A 23,107-nucleotide genomic window follows, 5' to 3' on the forward strand; every position below is an offset into this window, starting at 1 on the left:
GGACTTTACCCACAGACTGGACTCTACCCACAGACTGGACTTTACCCACAGACTGGACTCTACCCACAGACTGGACTTTACCCACAGACTGGACTCTACACACAGACTGGACTCTACCCACAGACTGGACTCTACCCACAGACTGGACTCTACCCACAGACTAGACTCTACCCACACACTGGACTCTACCCAACACAGTAGACTCTACCCACACACTAGACTATACCCACACACTAGACTCTTCCCCCCACTAGACTGTACCCACACACTGGACTCTACCCACACTAGACTGTACCCACACACTGGACTCTACCCACACTAGACTGGACTCTACCCCCACTAGACTGTACCCACACTAGACTATACCCACACACTAGACTCTCCCCCCACTAGACTGTACCCACACTAGACTGTACCCACACTAGACTGTACCCCCACTAGACTGTACCCACACTAGACTGTACCCACACTAGACTATACCCACACACTAGACTCTCCCCCCACTAGACTGTACCCACACTAGACTGTACCCACACTAGACTGTACCCCCACTAGACTGTACCCACACTAGACTGTACCCACACTAGACTGTACCCATACTAGACTATACCCACACACTGGACTCTACCCACACTAGACTGTACCCACACTGGACTCTACCCCCCCCCCCCCCATGTGTTTTGTACGCTGCTGCTACTCGCTGTTTATTATCTATGCATAGTCACTCCACCTCTACCTACATGTACAAATGACCTTGTCTAACCTGCACACTGACTCGGTGTACCCCCCTGTATATAGCCTCCACATTGACTCTGTACCGGTACCCCCTGTATATATCCTCCACATTGACTCTGTACTGGTACACCCTGTATATAGCCTCCACATTGACTCTGCACCGTAACACCCTGTATATAGCCTCCACATTGACTCTGTACCGGTACCCCCTGTATATAGCCTCCACATTGACTCTGCAACTCCCATACGGACTCGGGAGGCGAAGGTTGAGAGCCGTGCGTCCTCTGAAACACAACCCAGCCAAGTCGCACTGCTTCTTGACACAATGCCCGCTTAACCCCGGATGCCAGCCGCACCAATGTGTCGGAGGAAACACCGTACACCTGGCGACCGTGTCAACGTGCACTGCGCCCGGCCCGCCACAGGAGTCGCTAGTGCGCGATGGGAGAAGAACATCCCTGCCGGCCAAACCCTCCACTAACCAGGACGATGCTGGGCCAATTGTGCGCCACCCCCATGGGGCCGGCTGCGACAGAGCCTGGACTCAAACCCAGAATCTCTTGTGGCACAGCTAGCCCTTAGACCACAGCGCCACTCGGGAGGCCCGACAAATAACATTTTATTTGATATTTATGTACATACAGTTCTTTCAGAAATACCCCTTGACGTATTCCATATTTTGTTGAATTCAAAATGGATGACTTTTTATTTATTTTTACCCATCTATACACAATACCCCATAATGACATCACAATACCCCATAATGACATCACAATACCCCATAATGACATCACAATACCCCATAATGACATCACAATACCCCATAATGACATCACAATACCCCATAATGACATCACAATACCCCATAATGACATCACAATACCCCATAATGACATCACAATACCCCATAATGACAAAGTGAAGACATGTTTTTAGAAATCTTTGCAAATTAATTGAAAATTAAATACAGAAATATCAAATTTACATACTGTAAGTATTCACGTCCCTAAGTCAATTCTTTGTAGAAGCACCTTTGGTTCCAGGGCTCAGGCTAAGACAGTGAACACTGAGGCTGTACCCTGACAGTTTTAGACAGTACCCAATAGCCTATTATCAGGACTCAGGCTAAGACAGTGAACACTGAGGCTGTACCCTTACAGTTTTAGACAGTACCCAATAGCCTATTATCAGGACTCAGGCTAAGACAGTGAACACTGAGGCTGTACCCTGACAGTTTTAGACAGTACCCAATAGCCTATTATCAAGGACTCAGGCTAAGACAGTGAACACTGAGGCTGTACCCTTACAGTTTTAGACAGTACCCAATAGCCTATTATCAGGACTCAGGCTAAGACAGTGAACACTGAGGCTGTACCCTGACAGTTTTAGACAGTACCCAATAGCCTATTATCAGGACTCAGGCTAAGACAGTGAACACTGAAGCTGTACCCTTACAGTTTTAGACAGTACCCAATAGCCTATTATCAAGGACTCAGGCTAAGACAGTGAACACTGAGGCTGTACCCTTACAGTTTTAGACAGTACCCAATAGCCTATTATCAGGACTCAGGCTAAGACAGTGAACACTGAGGTTGTACACTTACAGTACAAGTCTCAGAGTTTATTATCGTTCAAGGGGAAAAAGGTAAGTCAAGGCAGGCAAAGGGTCATAATCCAAATCAGAGTCAGGCAGGTACAGGACAGCGAGCAGGATCAGGGTCAGGACAGGACAGGACAGGCAGAAAGGTCAGAACTTAGAAGACTAACAAAAACTAGAGCACAGGAAACACGCTGGTAGGACTTGACGGAACAAGACCAACTGGCAACAGACAAACAGAAAACGCAGGTATAAATACACAGGATAATGAGGGGAGACACCTGGTGGGGGGTGAAGACATGCACAAAGACAGGTGAAACAGATCAGGGTGTGACATTTGGCAGAGATTACAGCTGTAAGTCTTTCTGGGTAAGTTTCTAAGATCTTTACACACCTGGATTGTGCAACATTTGCCCATTATTATTTTATAAATTCTTCAAGCTCTGTCAAGTTGGTTGTTGATCATTGCTAGACAACCCTTTTCAGGTCTCTGCCATAGATTTTCAAGTAGATTTAAGTCAAAACTGTAACTCGGCCACTCAGGAAGATTCACTGTCTTCTTGGTAAGCAACTCCAGTGTAGATTTGTCCTTGTGTTTTAGGTTATTGTCCTGATGAAAGGTCAATTCATCTCCCAGTGTCTGTTGAAATGCAGACTGAACCAGGTTTTTCTCTAGGATGTTGCCTGTGCTTATTAGCTCCATTCCATTACGTCTTTATCCTGTCCTTAACGATTACCCATAACATGATACAGCCACCACTATGCATGAAGATATGAAGAGTGGTACTCAGTAATGTGTTGCATTGAATTTTCCCCAAACATACAGTAACACTTTGTATCAAGGACAAATTGATGAGGAAAATGTATTTTTTTAATCAATTTTAGAATAAGGCTGTAATGCAACATAATGTGGAAAAAGTCAAGGTTTCTGAATACTTTCTGAAGGCTCTGTACATAGTTTTTGTCAGCAGGCTTTGTCTTTAGCTGAAGTGTTACCTCAGCTTCTTCATTATCATGCATTGGAATAACCTCCCCTCCCCTCACCTCTTCATCATTGATTGCTGCCACATTTTTTGCAGTTTTACTTTAGTGCCTTGTTACAAACAGGATGCATGGGTTTGGAATATTTGTATTCTGTACAGGCTTCCTTTTCACTCTGTCAATTAGGTTAGTATTGTGGAGTAACTACAATGTTGTTGATCCATCCTCTGTTTTCTCCTATCACAGCCATTAAACTCTGTTTTAAAGTCACCATTGGCCTCATGGTGAAATCCCTGAGTGGTTTCCTTCCTCTCCGGCAACTGAGTTAGGAATGAAACCTGTATCTTTGTAGTGACTGGGTGTATTGATACACCATCCAAAGTGTAATTAATAACTTCACCATGCTCAAATGGATATTCAGTATCCAGTTTTATACCCATCTACCAATAGGTGCCCTTCTTTGTGAGGCACTGGAAAACCTCCCTGGTCTGTGTGGTTGAGACTGTATTTGAAATTCACTGCTGAGGGAGCGTAAAGATAATTATGTGTAGGGTACAGAGATGAGGTATTTCATGCAACTTATTATGTGACTTGTTAAGCTAATTTTTACTCCTGAACTTATTTAGGCTTGTCATAACAAAGGTGTTAAATACATGACTCAAGACATTTCAGCTTTTCAGTTTTTATTTATTTGTAAAAATGTCTAAAAACATCATTTACTTTGACAATAATAAATGTTTAAATCAGGCTGTAAAACAACAAAGTGCTGAATACTTACTGACCTCAATGACCTTTCACTCCTGCACATCGACTCGGTACTAGTACTTCCTGTATATAACCATGTTATTTTATACTCTCTGTATAGCCATGTTATTTTATACTTCCTGTATATAGCCATGTTATTTTATACTTCCTGCATATAGCCATGTTATTTTACACTTCCGGTATATAGCCATGTTATTTTATACTTCCTGTGTATAGCCATGTTATTTTCTACTCCCTGTATATAGCCATGTTATTTTCTACTTCCTGTATATAGCCATGTTATTTTCTACTTCCGGTATATAGCCATGTTATTTTCTACTTCCTGTGTATTGCCATGTTATTTTCTACTTCCTGTTTATAAACATGTTATTTTCTACTTCCTGTGTATAGCCGTGTTATTTTCTACTTCCTGTATATGGCCATGTTATTTTCTACTTCCGGTGTATAGCCATGTTATTTTCTACTTCCGGTGTATAGCCATGTTATTTTCTACTTCCGGTGTATAGCCATGTTATTTTCTACTTCCGGTGTATAGCCGTGTTATTTTCTACTTCCGGTGTATAGCCGTGTTATTTTCTACTTCCGGTGTATAGCCGTGTTATTTTCTACTTCCGGTGTATAGCTGTGTTATTTTCTACTTCCGGTGTATAGCCGTGTTATTTTCTACTTGTTATTGGTGTTTGTTATTCACTGTGTATTTATTCCTTGTCACTATTTCTGTTATTATTTGTATGTTTCTGATTCTTTAACTTTAGCTCTGCATCGTAATTAAGCATTTCACTGTTAGTCTACACCTGTACGAAGCATGTCACAAATACAATTTGAATTGATTTAAATACAGTGGGACTTTGTTTGTGTCTCTAGAAAATGTTCCTGAAGAAAATAACTGCCTAAAGTTATTTTATGTCTGTGTTCCAGAGTTGTACTTCCTGTCTGAGGGCCCAGAGTCATACCACTACCTGAGTCAGTCTGGCTGTGTGAAGGACAGGAGTCTAGATGACCTGCAGCTCTATGACAGTGTTATGGTGAGGCTGGTTGTACCTTCACAAGCTGCCACCAGAGGGCGGAATAACCCAGTAGAATAACTACAGTCCCACCAGATGTGTTGATTATGGGCCTGTATTCAACAACTGTCTCAGAGTAAAAGTGCCAATTTAAGATCAGGTACTCTCTGTCCGTGTAATTTGATTCATTATGATCTGTATCCTAGAGCACTCCTACTCTGAGATACTTTTGATCATGGGCCCTGCAGCATGTATTATCCTGTCTGTGTTCTGTAGAAGGAATCTCATAATCTCTCTGTCTCTGCTACTACCAGGAGGCTCTAAAGGTGATGCAGTTCAGTGAGGAGGAGATACGTGACGTCTTCAAGCTGCTGTCTGCTGTTCTCCTGATGGGGAACATAGAGTTCATGACCGCAGGAGGAGCACAAATCACATCCAAAGGAGGTGAGAGGGAGGAGAAGAGAGGGAGAGGAGATGGAAGGAGAGAAGGAAGGGAGGGAGGGAGGGAGGGAGGGAGGGAGGGAGGGAGGGAGGGAGGGAGGGAGGGAGGGAGGGAGGGAGGGAGGGAGGGAGGGAGGGAAGAGAGGGGAGGGGAGGGGAGGGAAGGGAGGGGGTAGAGGAGAGGAAAGGAGGGGGAGGGAAGAAGAGAGGAGGTGGGAGGTTATTCTAATGAATGATAGTGAAGGTGAGGTAACACTTCAGCTAAAGACAAAGCCTGCTGACAAAAACTATGTACAGAGCCTTCAGAAAGTATTCAGAAACCTTGACTTTTTCCACATTTTGTTGCATTACAGCCTTATTCTAAAATTGATTAAATTACACATTTTCCTCATCAATCTACACACATTACCCATAATACCCCATTTTAGAAATGTTATAAATACCTGATTTAAAAAGTATTCAGACCCTTTGCTATGGAACTTAAAATTGAGCTCAGGTGCATCCTGTTTCCATTGATCATCCCTGAGATGTTTCCACAACTTGGGAGTCCACCTGTGGTAAATTCTATTGATTGGACATGATTTGGAAAGGCACACACACACCTGTCTATATAAGGTCCCACAGTTGACAGTGCAGGTCAGAGCAAAAACCAAGACATGAGGTCAAAGGAAATGTCCGTAGAGCTCCAAGACGGGATTGTGTCGAGGCACAGGCATGTCTGTCTCTCTCTCTCTAGTGGTTAGTAACATATCTGTCTGTCTCTCTCTCCAGTGGTTAGTAACATATCTGTCTGTCTGTCTAGTGGTTAGTAACATATCTGTCTGTCTGTCTTTCTCTCCAGTGGTCATTAACACATCTGTCTGTCTGTCTCTCTAGTGGTTCGTAACATATCTGTCTGTCTCTCTTTAGTGGTTAGTAACACATCTGTCTGTCTCTCTCTAGTGGTCAGTAACACATCTGTCTGTCTCTCTCTCCAGTGGTCAGTAACACATCTGTCTGTCTGTCTCTCCAGTGGTCAGTAACATATCTGTCTGTCTCTCTCTCCAGTGGTTAGTAACACATCTGTCTGTCTCTCTCTCTAGTGGTTAGTAACATATATGTCTGTCTCTCTAGTGGTTAGTAACATATCTGTCTGTCTCTCTAGTGGCTAGTAACATATCTGTCTGTCTCTCTCTAGTGGCTAGTAACATATCTGTCTGTCTCTCTCTAGTGGCTAGTAACATATCTGTCTGTCTCTCTCTAGTGGCTAGTAACATATTTGTCTGTCTCTCTCTCCAGTGGTCAGTAACATGTCTGTCTGTCTCTCTCTCCAGTGGTCAGTAACACATCTGTCTCTCTCTCCAGTGGTCAGTAACATATCTGTTTGTCTCTCCAGTGGTCAGTAACATATCTGTCTGTCTCTCTCTCCAGTGGTCAGTAATGTCAGTGATCTGCTGGGCCTGGACTCGTTCCAGCTGTCTGAGGTTCTGACCCAGAGGTCCATGATCCTGAGAGGAGAGGAGATCTGTTCACCCCTTACTGTTGAACAGGTAAGAGCCCCGCCTCTCTGCCTCTCCCTGACTGGCCCTGTCCCTACTGGCCCTAACCTGTCACACCAACTCCTGACGAAATAATACCCCAAGCCCAGCTGTACAGTCGTGGCCAAAGGTTTTGAGAATGACACAAATATTAATTTCCACAAAGTTTGCTGCTTCAGTGTCTTTAGATATTTGTGTCAGATGGTACTATGGAATACTGAAATATAATTACAAGCATTTCATAAGTGTCAAAGGCTTCTATTGACAATTACATGAAGTTGATGCAAAGAGTCAATATTTGCAGTGTTGACCCTTCTTTTTCAAGACCTCTGCAATTCACCCTGGCATGCTGTCAATTAACTTCTGGGCCACATCGTGACTGAAACAGCCCATTCTTGCATAATCAGTTCTTGGAGTTTGTCAGAATTTGTGGGTTTTTGTTTGTCCACCCGCCTCTTGAGGATTGACCACAAGTTCTCAATGGGAACTGTTTCTGGATGGTTGGGAGAAGTTTCTCTCGAAGGATGTGTTGGTACCACTCTTTATTCATGGCTGTGTTCTTAGGTAACATTGTGAGTGAGCCCACTCCCTTGGCTGAGAAGCAACCCCACACATGAATGTTCTCATGATGCTTTACTGTTGGCATGACACAGGACTGATGGTAGCGCTCACCTTGTCTTCTCCAGACAAGCTTTTTTCCAGATGCCCCAAACAAACGGAAAGGGGATTCATCAGAGAAAATGACTTTACCCCAGACCTCAGCAGTCCAATCCCTATACCTTTTGCAGAATATCAGTCTGTCCCTGATGTTTTTCCTGGAGAGAAGTGGCTTCTTTGCAGCCCTTATTGACACCAGGCCATCCTCCAAAAGTCTTCGCCTCACTGTGCATGCAGATGCACTCACACCTGCCTGCTGTCATTCCTGAGCAAGCTCTGTACTGGTGGTTCCCTGATCCCGCAGCTGAATACATTTTAGGAGACGGTCCTGGCGCTTGCTGGACTTTCTTGGGCGCCCTGAAGCCTTCTTCACAACAATTGAACCGCTCTCCTTGAAGTTTTTGATGATCCTATAAATGGTTGATTTTGGTGCAATCTTACTGGCAGCAATATCCTTGCCTGTGAAGCCCCGTGTTTCCTTGAAGGTAACCATGGTTGACAGAGGAAGAACAATGATTCCAAGCACCACCCTCCTTTTGAAGCTTCCAGTCAGTTATTCGAACTCAATCAGCATGACAGAGTGATCTCCAGGCTTGTCCTCATCAACACTCACCTGTGTTAACGAGAGAAACACTGACGTGATGTTAGCTGGTCCTTTTGTGGCAGGGCTGAAATTCAGTGGAAATGTTTTTGGGGGATTGTCACACCCTGACCTTAGTATTCTTTGTTTTCCTTGTTATTTTGGTTAGGGTGTGACATGGGTGATATATGTTTTTTTGTCTTGTCTAGGGGTTTCCACTAGTGACAGTAACACATCTTCTCCACTAGGGACAGTAACACATCTTCTCCACTAGAGACAGTAACACATCTTCTCCACAAGAGACAGTAACACATCTTCTCCACAAGAGACAGTAACACATCTTCTCCACTAGAGACAGTAACACATCTTCTCCACTAGAGACAGTAACACATCTTCTCCACTAGAGACAGTAACACATCTTCTCCACTAGGGACAGTAACACATCTTCTCCACTAGAGACAGTAACACATCTTCTCTACTAGGGACAGTAACACATCTTCTCCACTAGGGACAGTAACACATCTTCTCCACTAGGGACAGTAACACATCTTCTCCACTAGGGACAGTAACACATCTTCTCCACTAGAGACAGTAACACATCTTCTCCACTAGAGACAGTAACACATCTTCTCCACTAGGGACAGTAACACATCTTCTCCACTAGGGACAGTAACACATCTTCTCCACTAGGGACAGTAACACATCTTCTCCACTAGGGACAGTAACACATCTTCTCCACTAGAGACAGTAACACATATTCTCCACTAGGGACAGTAACACATCTTCTCCACTAGAGACAATAACACATCTTCTCTACTAGAGACAGTAACACATCTTCTCCACTAGGGACAGTAACACATCTTCTCCACTAGAGACAGTAACACATCTTCTCCACTAGAGACAGTAACACATCTTCTCCACTAGGGACAGTAACACATCTTCTCCACTAGAGACAGTAACACATCTTCTCCACTAGAGACAGTAACACATCTTCTCTACTAGAGAGAGTAACACATCTTCTCCACTAGGGACAGTAACACATCTTCTCCACTAGGGACAGTAACACATCTTCTCCACTAGAGACAGTAACACATCTTCTCCACTAGAGACAGTAACACATCTTCTCTACTAGAGAGAGTAACACATCTTCTCCACTAGGGACAGTAACACATCTTCTCCACTAGAGACAGTAACACATCTTCTCTACTAGGGACAGTAACACATCTTCTCTACTAGGGACAGTAATACATATTCTCTACTAGGGACAGTAAAACATCTTCTCTACTAGGGACAGTAACACATCTTCTCCACTAGGGACAGTAAACACATCTTCTCCACTAGGGACAGTAACACATCTTCTCCACTAGGGACAGTAACACATCTTCTACACATCTTCTCCACTAGAGACAGTAACACATCTTCTCCACTAGAGACAGTAACACATCTTCTCTACTAGAGAGAGTAACACATCTTCTCCACTAGGGACAGTAACACATCTTCTCCACTAGAGACAGTAACACATCTTCTCTACTAGGGACAGTAACACATCTTCTCTACTAGGGACAGTAATACATATTCTCTACTAGGGACAGTAAAACATCTTCTCTACCAGGGACAGTAACACATCTTCTCCACTAGGGACAGTAAACACATCTTCTCCACTAGGGACAGTAATACATCTTCTCCACTATGGACAGTAACACATCTTCTACACATCTTCTCCACTAGAGACAATAACACATCTTCACCACTAGAGACAATAACACATCTTCTCCACTAGGGACAGTAACACATCTTCTCCACTAGAGACAGTAACACATCTTCTCCACTAGAGACAGTAACACACCTTCACCACTAGAGACAGTAACACATCTTCTCCACTAGGGACAGTAACACATCTTCTCCACTAGAGACAGTAACACATCTTCTCCACTAGAGACAGTAACACATCTTCTCTACTAGAGAGAGTAACACATCTTCTCCACTAGGGACAGTAACACATCTTCTCCACTAGGGACAGTAACACATCTTCTCCACTAGAGACAGTAACACATCTTCTCCACTAGAGACAGTAACACATCTTCTCTACTAGAGAGAGTAACACATCTTCTCCACTAGGGACAGTAACACATCTTCTCCACTAGAGACAGTAACACATCTTCTCTACTAGGGACAGTAACACATCTTCTCTACTAGGGACAGTAATACATATTCTCTACTAGGGACAGTAAAACATATTCTCTACTAGGGACAGTAACACATCTTCTCCACTAGGGACAGTAAACACATCTTCTCCACTAGGGACAGTAATACATCTTCTCCACTAGGGACAGTAACACATCTTCTACACATCTTCTCCACTAGAGACAATAACACATCTTCACCACTAGAGACAATAACACATCTTCTCCACTAGGGACAGTAACACATCTTCTCCACTAGAGACAGTAACACATCTTCTCCACTAGAGACAGTAACACATCTTCACCACTAGAGACAGTAACACATCTTCTCCACTAGGGACAGTAACACATCTTCTCCACTAGAGACAGTAACACATCTTCTCCACTAGAGACAGTAACACATCTTCTCTACTAGAGAGAGTAACACATCTTCTCCACTAGGGACAGTAACACATCTTCTCCACTAGGGACAGTAACACATCTTCTCCACTAGAGACAGTAACACATCTTCTCCACTAGAGACAGTAACACATCTTCTCTACTAGAGAGAGTAACACATCTTCTCCACTAGGGACAGTAACACATCTTCTCCACTAGAGACAGTAACACATCTTCTCTACTAGGGACAGTAACACATCTTCTCTACTAGGGACAGTAATACATATTCTCTACTAGGGACAGTAAAACATCTTCTCTACTAGGGACAGTAACACATCTTCTCCACTAGGGACAGTAAACACATCTTCTCCACTAGGGACAGTAACACATCTTCTCCACTAGGGACAGTAACACACCTTCTACACATCTTCTCCACTAGAGACAATAACACATCTTCACCACTAGAGACAATAACACATCTTCTCCACTAGAGACAGTAACACATCTACTCCACTAGGGACAGTAACACATCTTCTCCACTAGGGACAGTAACACATCTTCTCCACTAAGGACAGTAACACATCTTCTCCACTAGGGACAGTAACACATCTTCTCTACTAGGGACAGTAACACATCTTCTCCACTAGGGACAGTAACACATCTTCTCCACTCGGGACAGTAACACATCTTCTCCACTAGAGACAATAACACATCTTCTCCACTAGAGACAGTAACACATCTTCTCCACTAGGGACAGTAACACATCTTCTCTACTAGGGACAGTAACACATCTTCTCCACTAGGGGCAGTAACACATATTCTACACATCTTCTACACTAGAGACGATAACACATCTTCTCCACTAGAGACAGTAACACATCTTCTCCACTAGGGACAGTAACACATCTTCTCCACTAGAGACAGTAACACATATTCTCTACTAGGGACAGTAACACATATTCTCCACTAGAGACAGTAACACATCTTCTCCACTAGAGACAGTAACACATCTTCTCCACTAGGGACAGTAACACATCTTCTCCACTAGGGACAGTAACACATCTTCTCCACTAGAGACAGTAACACATCTTCTCCACTAGGGACAGTAACACATCTTCTCCACTAGGGACAGTAACACATCTTCTCCACTAGGGACAGTAACACATCTTCTCCACTAGGGACAGTAACACATCTTCTCCACTAGAGACAGTAACACATCTTCTCCACTAGAGACAGTAACACATCTTCTCTACTAGAGAGAGTAACACATCTTCTCCACTAGGGACAGTAACACATCTTCTCCACTAGAGACAGTAACACATCTTCTCTACTAGGGACAGTAACACATCTTCTCTACTAGGGACAGTAATACATATTCTCTACTAGGGACAGTAAAACATCTTCTCTACTAGGGACAGTAACACATCTTCTCCACTAGGGACAGTAAACACATCTTCTCCACTAGGGACAGTAACACATCTTCTCCACTAGGGACAGTAACACATCTTCTACACATCTTCTCCACTAGAGACAATAACACATCTTCACCACTAGAGACAATAACACATCTTCTCCACTAGAGACAGTAACACATCTACTCCACTAGGGACAGTAACACATCTTCTCCACTAGGGACAGTAACACATCTTCTCCACTAAGGACAGTAACACATCTTCTCCACTAGGGACAGTAACACATCTTCTCTACTAGGGACAGTAACACATTTTCTCCACTAGGGACAGTAACACATCTTCTCCACTCGGGACAGTAACACATCTTCTCCACTAGAGACAATAACACATCTTCTCCACTAGAGACAGTAACACATCTTCTCCACTAGGGACAGTAACACATCTTCTCTACTAGGGACAGTAACACATCTTCTCCACTAGGGGCAGTAACACATTCTACACATCTTCTACACTAGAGACGATAACACATCTTCTCCACTAGAAACAGTAACACATCTTCTCCACTAGGGACAGTAACACATCTTCTCCACTAGAGACAGTAACACATATTCTCTACTAGGGACAGTAACACATATTCTCCACTAGAGACAGTAACACATCTTCTCTACTAGGGACAGTAACACATCTTCTCCACTAGGGACAGTAACACATCTTCTCCACTCGGTACAGTAACACATCTTCTCCACTAGAGACAGTAACACATCTTCTCCACTAGGGACAGTAACACATCTTCTCTACTAGGGACAGTAACACATCTTCTCCACTAGGGACAGTAACACATCTTCTCCACTAGGGACAGTAACACATCTTCTCTACTAGGGACAGTAACACATCTTCTCTACTAGGGACAGTAACACATCTTCTCCACTAGAGACAGTAACACATCTTCTGCACTAGGGACAGTCTAACACACAACTGGAAAGGACATGGGACATAAGCAGAATTATTCCCATCTTTGGCTTCAATTGTCCAGACTACTGTCTCATTTTAATTAATATGTGAGAAATGTGATGTGTTCAGAGATTAGATTTGAAATATATTTAAATATATTGCTGCATTTGTGGTCTTTTACACCATCGAAAGGCCAATAGAAATCTTTGAGGTTTGAATTATGTTAAACTATTCTTCTTGAAACTCGAGTGTCATGCCCATGGAATGTCATAAAACAGATTGGATATGCAGACAGAGCCTGACCTTTCTAATGACACCGACTGGGAGACCGATGCAGACAGAGCCGGGGTAATCGTGACGACCACACGAGGAACACAAGAAAGCTTTTCATGATTAAAACAAATAGCTCAGTCCAGACTAGACCAGTATTTCTCTCTCTCTCTCCCTCAATTCAATTCAAAGGGGCTTTATTGGCATGGGAAATGGGTTTACATTGCCAAAGTTAGTGAAATAAACAAACAAAAGTGAGACGACACAAAACAAAATCAACAAAAAACAGCCATCCTAACGTCTAACCCATATCCCTGGTCATAACCTGGACAAACAGCCATCCTAACGTCTAACCCATATCCCTGGTCATAACCTGGACAAACAGCCATCCTAACATCTAACCCATCAAACAGCCATCCTAACATCTAACCCATATCCCTGGTCATAACCTGGACAAACAGCCATCCTAACATCTAACCCATCAAACAGCCATCCTAACGTCTGACCCATCTCCCTGGTTATAACCTGGACAAACAGCCATCCTGACGTCTAACCCATATCCCTGGTCATAACCTGGACAAACAGCCATCCTGACGTCTAACCCATATCCCTGGTCATAACCTGGACAAACAGCCATCCTAATGTCTAACCCTGGTCATAACCTGGACAAACAGCCATCCTAACGTCTGACCCATCTCCCTGGTTATAACCTGGACAAACAGCCATCCTGACGTCTAACCCATATCCCTGGTCATAACCTGGACAAACAGCCATCCTGACGTCTAACCCATATCCCTGGTCATAACCTGGACAAACAGCCATCCTAATGTCTAACCCTGGTCATAACCTGGACAAACAGCCATCCTAACGTCTAACCCATATCCCTGGTCATAACCTGGACAAACAGCCATCCTGACGTCTAACCCAATTCCCTGGTCATAACCTGGACAAACAGCGATCCTAACATGCGAAACACTCCAACAGATTAATTATAGTCCTGGAACTTTGTGGCCTTGCAATAGACTAGCATCCTCTCCAGGAGGTTACTTGTACATCAAGTTGTTAGCATAGGGGTAATGTGTGCCAGGTTATCTAATGGGACAAGCTACAACCAGCTACAATCACGTGACAGTCGAGAGCTGTCCAGTGACACAAATCTACCGGACGAGATAAACTACTTCTATGCTCACTTCGAGGCAAATAACACTGAAACATGCATGAGAGCACCAGCTGTACCGGAAGACTGTTTGATCACGCTCTCCGCAGCCGATGTGAGTAGGACCTTTAGCCTCCACATAGACTTTGTACCGTAACACCCCTTTAGTGGTTAGAGTAGGGACGGCATGTAGCCTATTGGTTAGAGTGTAGGGACGGCATGTAGCCTAGTGGTTAGAGTGTAGGGCTAACAAGGTAAACATCTGTCATTTTGCCCCTGAGCAAGGCAGTTAACGCACTATGCCACAGTTGTCCGTCATTGTAAATAGGAAGTGGTTCTTAACTGACTTGCCTAGTTAAATAAAGGTTAAATGAAATAAATAAATACAAAATTCAATGTTGACATATTAACTGGGCCTAGAGACTCACTGTTGATGTAGTTTAACTGGGCCTAGAGACTCACTGTTGATGTAGTTTAACTGGCCCTGGAGACTCACTGTTGATGTAGTTTAACTGGGACTCACTGTTGATGTAGTTTAACTGGCACTCAATGTTGACGTAGTTTAACTGGGATTCACTGTTGGTGTAGTTTAACTGGGCCTAGAGACTCACTGTTGATGTAGTTTAACTGGGACTCACTGTTGATGTAGTTTAACTGGGACTCACTGTTGATGTAGTTTAACTGGGACTCACTGTTGATGTAGTTTAACTGGGACTCACTGTTGATGTAGTTTAACTGGGCCTAGAGACTCACTGTTGATGTAGTTTAACTGGGACTCACTGTTGATGTAGTTTAACTGGGCCTAGAGACACACTGTTGATGTAGTTTAACTGGGACTCACTGTTGATGTAGTTTAACAGGGCCTAGAGACTCACTGTTGATGTAGTTTAACTGGGCCTAGAGACTCACTGTTGATGTAGTTTAACTGTGACTCACTGTTGATGTAGTTTAACAGGGCCTAGAGACTCACTGTTGACAGATTAATATTCAGTGCTCTGGTCAAAAGTAACGCACTCTAAAGGGGAATAGGGCGCTGTTTGGGACGTAGCTGGACTCGTCTGGTTTGGCCTGTATATGAATTAACCCTTTCATTGTCTTATCATTTGATTGATAGGCGGTGGACTCTCGGGACTCGGTTGCCATGGCGTTGTACGCCCAGTCTTTCTCCTGGATTATCACACGGATCAACCAGAAGGTCAGAGGGAAGGACAACTTCAAGTCCATCGGCATCCTCGACATTTTCGGCTTCGAGAACTTTGAGGTAGCTTTGTGTTTTTAAAGTAAAAGACCCTGCAGCATTTGAAGGAAGTTAGATTAGCCTGAGTGATGTTACAGGTCTGGGACCAGGCTAGGATAGTATGGTTCTGTTACAGGTCTGGGACCAGGCTAGGATAGTATGGATCTGTTACAGGTCTGGGACCAGGCTAGGATAGTATGGATCTGTTACAGGTCTGGGACCAGGCTAGGATAGTATGGTTCTGTTATAGATCTGGGACCAGGCTAGGATAGTATGGTTCTGTTAGTTATGTAGGTCTGGGACCAGGCTAGGATAGTATGGTTCTGTTAGTGATGTAGATCTGGGACCAGGCTAGGATAGTATGGTTCTGTTAGTGATGTAGATCTGGGACCAGGCTAGGATAGTATGGATCTGTTATAGATCTGGGACAGGCTAGGATAGTATGGTTCTGTTAGTTATGTAGGTCTGGGACCAGGCTAGGATAGTATGGTTCTGTTAGTGATGTAGATCTGGGACCAGGCTAGGATAGCATGGTTCTGTTATAGATCTGGGACCAGGCTAGGATAGTATGGTTCTGTTATAGATCTGGGACCAGGCTAGGATAGTATGGTTCTGTTATAGATCTGGGACCAGGCTAGGATAGTATGGTTCTGTTACAGGTCTGGGACCAGGCTAGGATAGTATGGTTCTGTTATAGATCTGGGACCAGGCTGGGATAGTATGGTTCTGTTATAGATCTGGGACCAGGCTAGGATAGTATGGTTCTGTTATAGATCTGGGACCAGGCTAGGATAGTATGGTTCTGTTATAGATCTGGGACCAGGCTAGGATAGTATGGTTCTGTTACAGGCCTGGGACCAGGCTGGGATAGTATGGTTCTGTTACAGGTCTGGGACCAGGCTAGGATAGTATGGTTCTGTTACAGGTCTGGGACCAGGCTAGGATAGTATGGTTCTGTTATAGATCTGGGACCAGGCTAGGATAGTATGGTTCTGTTACAGGTCTGGGACCAGGCTAGGATAGTATGGTTCTGTTATAGATCTGGGACCAGGCTAGGATAGTATGGTTCTGTTATAGATCTGGGACCAGGCTAGGATAGTATGGTTCTGTTATAGATCTGGGACCAGGCTGGGATAGTATGGTTCTGTTATAGATCTGGGACCAGGCTAGGATAGTATGGTTCTGTTATAGATCTGGGACCAGGCTAGGATAGTATGGTTCTGTTATAGATCTGGGACCAGGCTAGGATAGTATGGTTCTGTTACAGGTCTGGGACCAGGCTAGGATAGTATGGTTATGTTATAGATCTGGGACCAGGCTAGGATAGTATGGTTCTGTTATAGGTCTGGGACCAGGCTAGGATAGTATGGTTCTGTTACAGGTCTGGGACCAGGCTGGGATAGTATGGTTCTGTTACAGGTCTGGGACCAGGCTAGGATAGTATGGTTCTGTTACAGGTCTGGGACCAGGCTAGGATATTATGGTTCTGTTATAGATCTGGGACCAGGCTAGGATAGTATGGTTCTGTTACAGGTCTGGGACCAGGCTAGGATAGTATGGTTATGTTATAGATCTGGGACCAGGCTAGGATAGTATGGTTCTGTTATAGATCTGGGACCAGGCTAGGATAGTATGGTTCTGTTATAGATCTGGGACCAGGCTGGGATAGTATGGTTCTGTTATAGATCTGGGACCAGGCTGGGATAGTATGGTTCTGTTATAGATCTGGGACCAGGCTAGGATAGTATGGTTCTGTTATAGATCTGGGACCAGGCTGGGATAGTATGGTTCTGTTATAGATCTGGGACCAGGCTGGGATAGTATGGTTCTGTTATAGATCTGGGACCAGGCTAGGATAGTATGGTTCTGTTATAGATCTGGGACCAGGCTAGGATAGTATGGTTCTGTTTTAGATCTGGGACCAGGATAGGATAGTATGGTTCTGTTATAGATCTGGGACCAGGCTAGAATAGTATGGTTCTGTTATAGATCTGGGACCAGGCTAGGATAGTATGGTTCTGTTATAGATCTGGGACCAGGCTAGGATAGTATGGTTCTGTTAGTGATGTAGATTTGGGACCAGGCTAGGATAGTATTCTGTTAGTGATGTAGGTCTGGGACCAGGCTAGGATAGTATGGTTCTGTTATAGATCTGGGACCAGGCTAGGATAGTATGGTTCTGTTATAGATCTGGGACCAGGCTAGGATAGCATGGTTCTGTTATAGATCTGGGACCAGGCTAGGATAGTATGGTTCTGTTATAGATCTGGGACCAGGCTAGGATAGTATGGTTCTGTTATAGATATGGGACCAGGCTAGGATAGTATGGTTCTGTTATAGATCTGGGACCAGGCTAGGATAGTATGGTTCTGTTAGTGATGTAGATCTGGGACCAGGCTAGGATAGTATGGTTTTGTTATAGATCTGGGACCAGGCTAGGATAGTATGGTTCTGTTATAGATCTGGGACCAGGCTAGGAGAGTATGGTTCTGTTATAGATCTGGGACCAGGCTAGGAGAGTATGGTTCTGTTAGTGATGTAGATTTGGGACCAGGCTAGGATAGTATGGTTCTGTTAGTGATGTAGATCTGGGACCAGGCTAGGATAGTATGGTTCTGTTATAGATCTGGGACCAGGCTAGGATAGCATGGTTCTGTTATAGATCTGGGACCAGGCTAGGATAGTATGGATCTGTTATTGGTCTGGGACCAGGCTAGGATAGTATGGTTCTGTTATAGATCTGGGACCAGGCTAGGATAGTATGGTTCTGTTAGTGATGTAGATTTGGGACCAGGCTAGGATAGTATGGTTCTGTTAGTGATGTAGATCTGGGACCAGGCTAGGATAGTATGGTTCTGTTATAGATCTGGGACCAGGCTAGGATAGCATGGTTCTGTTATAGATCTGGGACAGGCTAGGATAGTATGGTTCTGTTATAGATCTGGGACCAGGCTAGGATAGTATGGTTCTGTTAGTGATGTAGATCTGGGACCAGGCTAGGATAGTATGGTTCTGTTATAGATCTGGGACCAGGCTAGGAGATTATGGTTCTGTTATAGATCTGGGACCAGGCTTGGATAGTATGGTTCTGTTATAGATCTGGGACCAGGCTAGGATGGGATGGTTCTGTTAGTTATGTAGGTCTGGGACCAGGCTAGGATAGTATGGTTCTGTTAGTGATGTAGATCTGGGACCAGGTTAGGATAGTATGGTTCTGTTATAGATCTTGGACCAGGCTAGGATAGTATGGTTCTGTTATAGATCTGGGACCAGGCTAGGCTGGGATGGTTCTGTTAGTTATGTAGGTCTGGGACCAGGCTAGGATAGTATGGTTCTGTTAGTGATGTAGATCTGGGACCAGGCTAGGATAGTATGGTTCTGTTATAGATCTGGGACCAGGCTAGGATAGTATGGTTCTGTTATAGATCTGGGACCAGGCTAGGATAGTATGGTTCTGTTATAGATCTTGGACCAGGCTAGGATAGTATGGTTCTGTTATAGATCTTGGACCAGGCTAGGATAGTATGGTTCTGTTATAGATCTGGGACCAGGCTAGGATAGCATGGTTCTGTTATAGATCTGGGACCAGGCTAGGATAGTATGGTTCTGTTATAGATCTGGGACCAGGCTAGGATAGTATGGTTCTGTTAGTGATGTAGATCTGGGACCAGGCTAGGATAGTATGGTTCTGTTATAGATCTGGGACCAGGTTGGGAGAGTATGGTTCTGTTATAGATCTGGGACCAGGCTAGATTAGTATGGTTCTGTTAGTGATGTAGATCTGGGACCAGGCTAGGATAGTATGGATCTGTTATAGATCTGGGACCAGGCTAGGATGGGATGGTTCTGTTAGTTATGTAGGTCTGGGACCAGGCTAGGATAGTATGGTTCTGTTAGTGATGTAGATCTGGGACCAGGCTAGGATAGTATGGATCTGTTATAGATCTGGGACCAGGCTAGGATGGGATGGTTCTGTTAGTTATGTAGGTCTGGGACCAGGCTAGGATAGTATGGTTCCGTTAGTGATGTAGATCTGGGACCAGGCTAGGATAGTATGGTTCTGTTATAGATCTGGGACCAGGCTTGGATAGTATGGTTCTGTTATAGATCTGGGACCAGGCTAGGATAGTATGGTTCTGTTACAGGTCTGGGACCAGGCTAGGATAGTATGGTTCTGTTATAGATCTGGGACCAGGCTAGGATAGTATGGTTCTGTTACAGGTCTGGGACCAGGCTAGGATAGTATGGTTCTGTTATAGATCTGGGACCAGGCTAGGATAGTATGGTTCTGTTATAGATCTGGGACCAGGCTAGGATAGTATGGTTCTGTTATAGATCTGGGACCAGGCTGGGATAGTATGGTTCTGTTATAGATCTGGGACCAGGCTAGGATAGTATGGTTCTGTTATAGATCTGGGACCAGGCTAGGATAGTATGGTTCTGTTATAGATCTGGGACCAGGCTGGGATAGTATGGTTCTGTTATAGATCTGGGACCAGGCTGGGATAGTATGGTTCTGTTATAGATCTGGGACCAGGCTAGGATAGTATGGTTCTGTTTTAGATCTGGGACCAGGCTAGGATAGTATGGTTCTGTTATAGATCTGGGACCAGGCTAGAATAGTATGGTTCTGTTATAGATCTGGGACCAGGCTAGGATAGTATGGTTCTGTTATAGATCTGGGACCAGGCTAGGATAGTATGGTTCTGTTAGTGATGTAGATTTGGGACCAGGCTAGGATAGTATTCTGTTAGTGATGTAGGTCTGGGACCAGGCTAGGATAGTATGGTTCTGTTATAGATCTGGGACCAGGCTAGGATAGTATGGTTCTGTTATAGATCTGGGACCAGGCTAGGATAGCATGGTTCTGTTATAGATCTGGGACCAGGCTAGGATAGTATGGTTCTGTTATAGATCTGGGACCAGGCTAGGATAGTATGGTTCTGTTATAGATATGGGACCAGGCTAGGATAGTATGGTTCTGTTATAGATCTGGGACCGGGCTAGGATAGTATGGTTCTGTTAGTGATGTAGATCTGGGACCAGGCTAGGATAGTATGGTTTTGTTATAGATCTGGGACCAGGCTAGGATAGTATGGTTCTGTTATAGATCTGGGACCAGGCTAGGAGAGTATGGTTCTGTTATAGATCTGGGACCAGGCTAGGAGAGTATGGTTCTGTTAGTGATGTAGATTTGGGACCAGGCTAGGATAGTATGGTTCTGTTAGTGATGTAGATCTGGGACCAGGCTAGGATAGTATGGTTCTGTTATAGATCTGGGACCAGGCTAGGATAGCATGGTTCTGTTATAGATCTGGGACCAGGCTAGGATAGTATGGATCTGTTATTGGTCTGGGACCAGGCTAGGATAGTATGGTTCTGTTATAGATCTGGGACCAGGCTAGGATAGTATGGTTCTGTTAGTGATGTAGATTTGGGACCAGGCTAGGATAGTATGGTTCTGTTAGTGATGTAGATCTGGGACCAGGCTAGGATAGTATGGTTCTGTTATAGATCTGGGACCAGGCTAGGATAGCATGGTTCTGTTATAGATCTGGGACCAGGTAGGGAGAGTATGGTTCTGTTATAGATCTGGGACCAGGCTAGATTAGTATGGTTCTGTTAGTGATGTAGATCTGGGACCAGGCTAGGATAGTATGGTTCTGTTATAGATCTGGGACCAGGCTAGGAGAGTATGGTTCTGTTATAGATCTGGGACCAGGCTTGGATAGTATGGTTCTGTTATAGATCTGGGACCAGGCTAGGATGGGATGGTTCTGTTAGTTATGTAGGTCTGGGACCAGGCTAGGATAGTATGGTTCTGTTAGTGATGTAGATCTGGGACCAGGTTAGGATAGTATGGTTCTGTTATAGATCTTGGACCAGGCTAGGATAGTATGGTTCTGTTATAGATCTGGGACCAGGCTAGGCTGGGATGGTTCTGTTAGTTATGTAGGTCTGGGACCAGGCTAGGATAGTATGGTTCTGTTAGTGATGTAGATCTGGGACCAGGCTAGGATAGTATGGTTCTGTTATAGATCTGGGACCAGGCTAGGATAGTATGGTTCTGTTATAGATCTTGGACCAGGCTAGGATAGTATGGTTCTGTTATAGATCTTGGACCAGGCTAGGATAGTATGGTTCTGTTATAGATCTTGGACCAGGCTAGGATAGTATGGTTCTGTTATAGATCTTGGACCAGGCTAGGATAGTATGGTTCTGTTATAGATCTGGGACCAGGCTAGGATAGTATGGTTCTGTTATAGATCTTGGACCAGGCTAGGATAGTATGGTTCTGTTATAGATCTTGGACCAGGCTAGGATAGTATGGTTCTGTTATAGATCTGGGACCAGGCTAGGATAGTATGGTTCTGTTAGTGATGTAGATCTGGGACCAGGCTAGGATAGTATGGTTCTGTTATAGATCTGGGACCAGGTTGGGAGAGTATGGTTCTGTTATAGATCTGGGACCAGGCTAGATTAGTATGGTTCTGTTAGTGATGTAGATCTGGGACCAGGCTAGGATAGTATGGATCTGTTATAGATCTGGGACCAGGCTAGGATGGGATGGTTCTGTTAGTTATGTAGGTCTGGGACCAGGCTAGGATAGTATGGTTCTGTTAGTGATGTAGATCTGGGACCAGGCTAGGATAGTATGGATCTGTTATAGATCTGGGACCAGGCTAGGATGGGATGGTTCTGTTAGTTATGTAGGTCTGGGACCAGGCTAGGATAGTATGGTTCCGTTAGTGATGTAGATCTGGGACCAGGCTAGGATAGTATGGTTCTGTTATAGATCTGGGACCAGGCTTGGATATTATGGTTCTGTTATAGATCTGGGACCAGGCTAGGATAGTATGGTTCTGTTAGTGATGGTATAGGTCTGGGACCAGGCTAGGATAGTATGGTTCTGTTAGTGATGTTATAGATCTGGGACCAGGCTAGGATAGTATGGTTCTGTTATAGATCTGGGACCAGGCTAGGATAGTATGGTTCTGTTATAGATCTGGGACCAGGCTAGGATAGTATGGTTCTGTTATAGATCTGGGACCAGGCTAGGATAGTATGGTTCTGTTATAGATCTGGGACCAGGTAGGGAGAGTATGGTTCTGTTATAGATCTGGGACCAGGCTAGATTAGTATGGTTCTGTTAGTGATGTAGATCTGGGACCAGGCTAGGATAGTATGGATCTGTTATAGATCTGGGACCAGGCTAGGATGGGATGGTTCTGTTAGTTATGTA

At 44.2% G+C, this 23,107-nt stretch overlaps 1 protein-coding gene across 1 annotated transcript in view; it reads left to right on the forward strand.

Annotated features, from left to right (window-relative positions):
• Positions 1-23,107, forward strand: part of LOC109884202 (unconventional myosin-X) — a 182,770-nt gene that overhangs the window by 26,725 nt on the left and 132,938 nt on the right. Inside the window, exons 7-10 of the mRNA XM_031802382.1 lie at positions 4,997-5,103; positions 5,397-5,526; positions 6,934-7,052; positions 15,742-15,888. Of these exons, the coding sequence (XP_031658242.1) occupies positions 4,997-5,103; positions 5,397-5,526; positions 6,934-7,052; positions 15,742-15,888 (503 nt within the window). The remainder of the gene's footprint in view (positions 1-4,996; positions 5,104-5,396; positions 5,527-6,933; positions 7,053-15,741; positions 15,889-23,107) is intronic.

Source organism: Oncorhynchus kisutch, linkage group LG2 (assembly GCF_002021735.2).
Source record: "Oncorhynchus kisutch isolate 150728-3 linkage group LG2, Okis_V2, whole genome shotgun sequence".
NCBI classification, from domain to species: domain Eukaryota; kingdom Metazoa; phylum Chordata; class Actinopteri; order Salmoniformes; family Salmonidae; genus Oncorhynchus; species Oncorhynchus kisutch.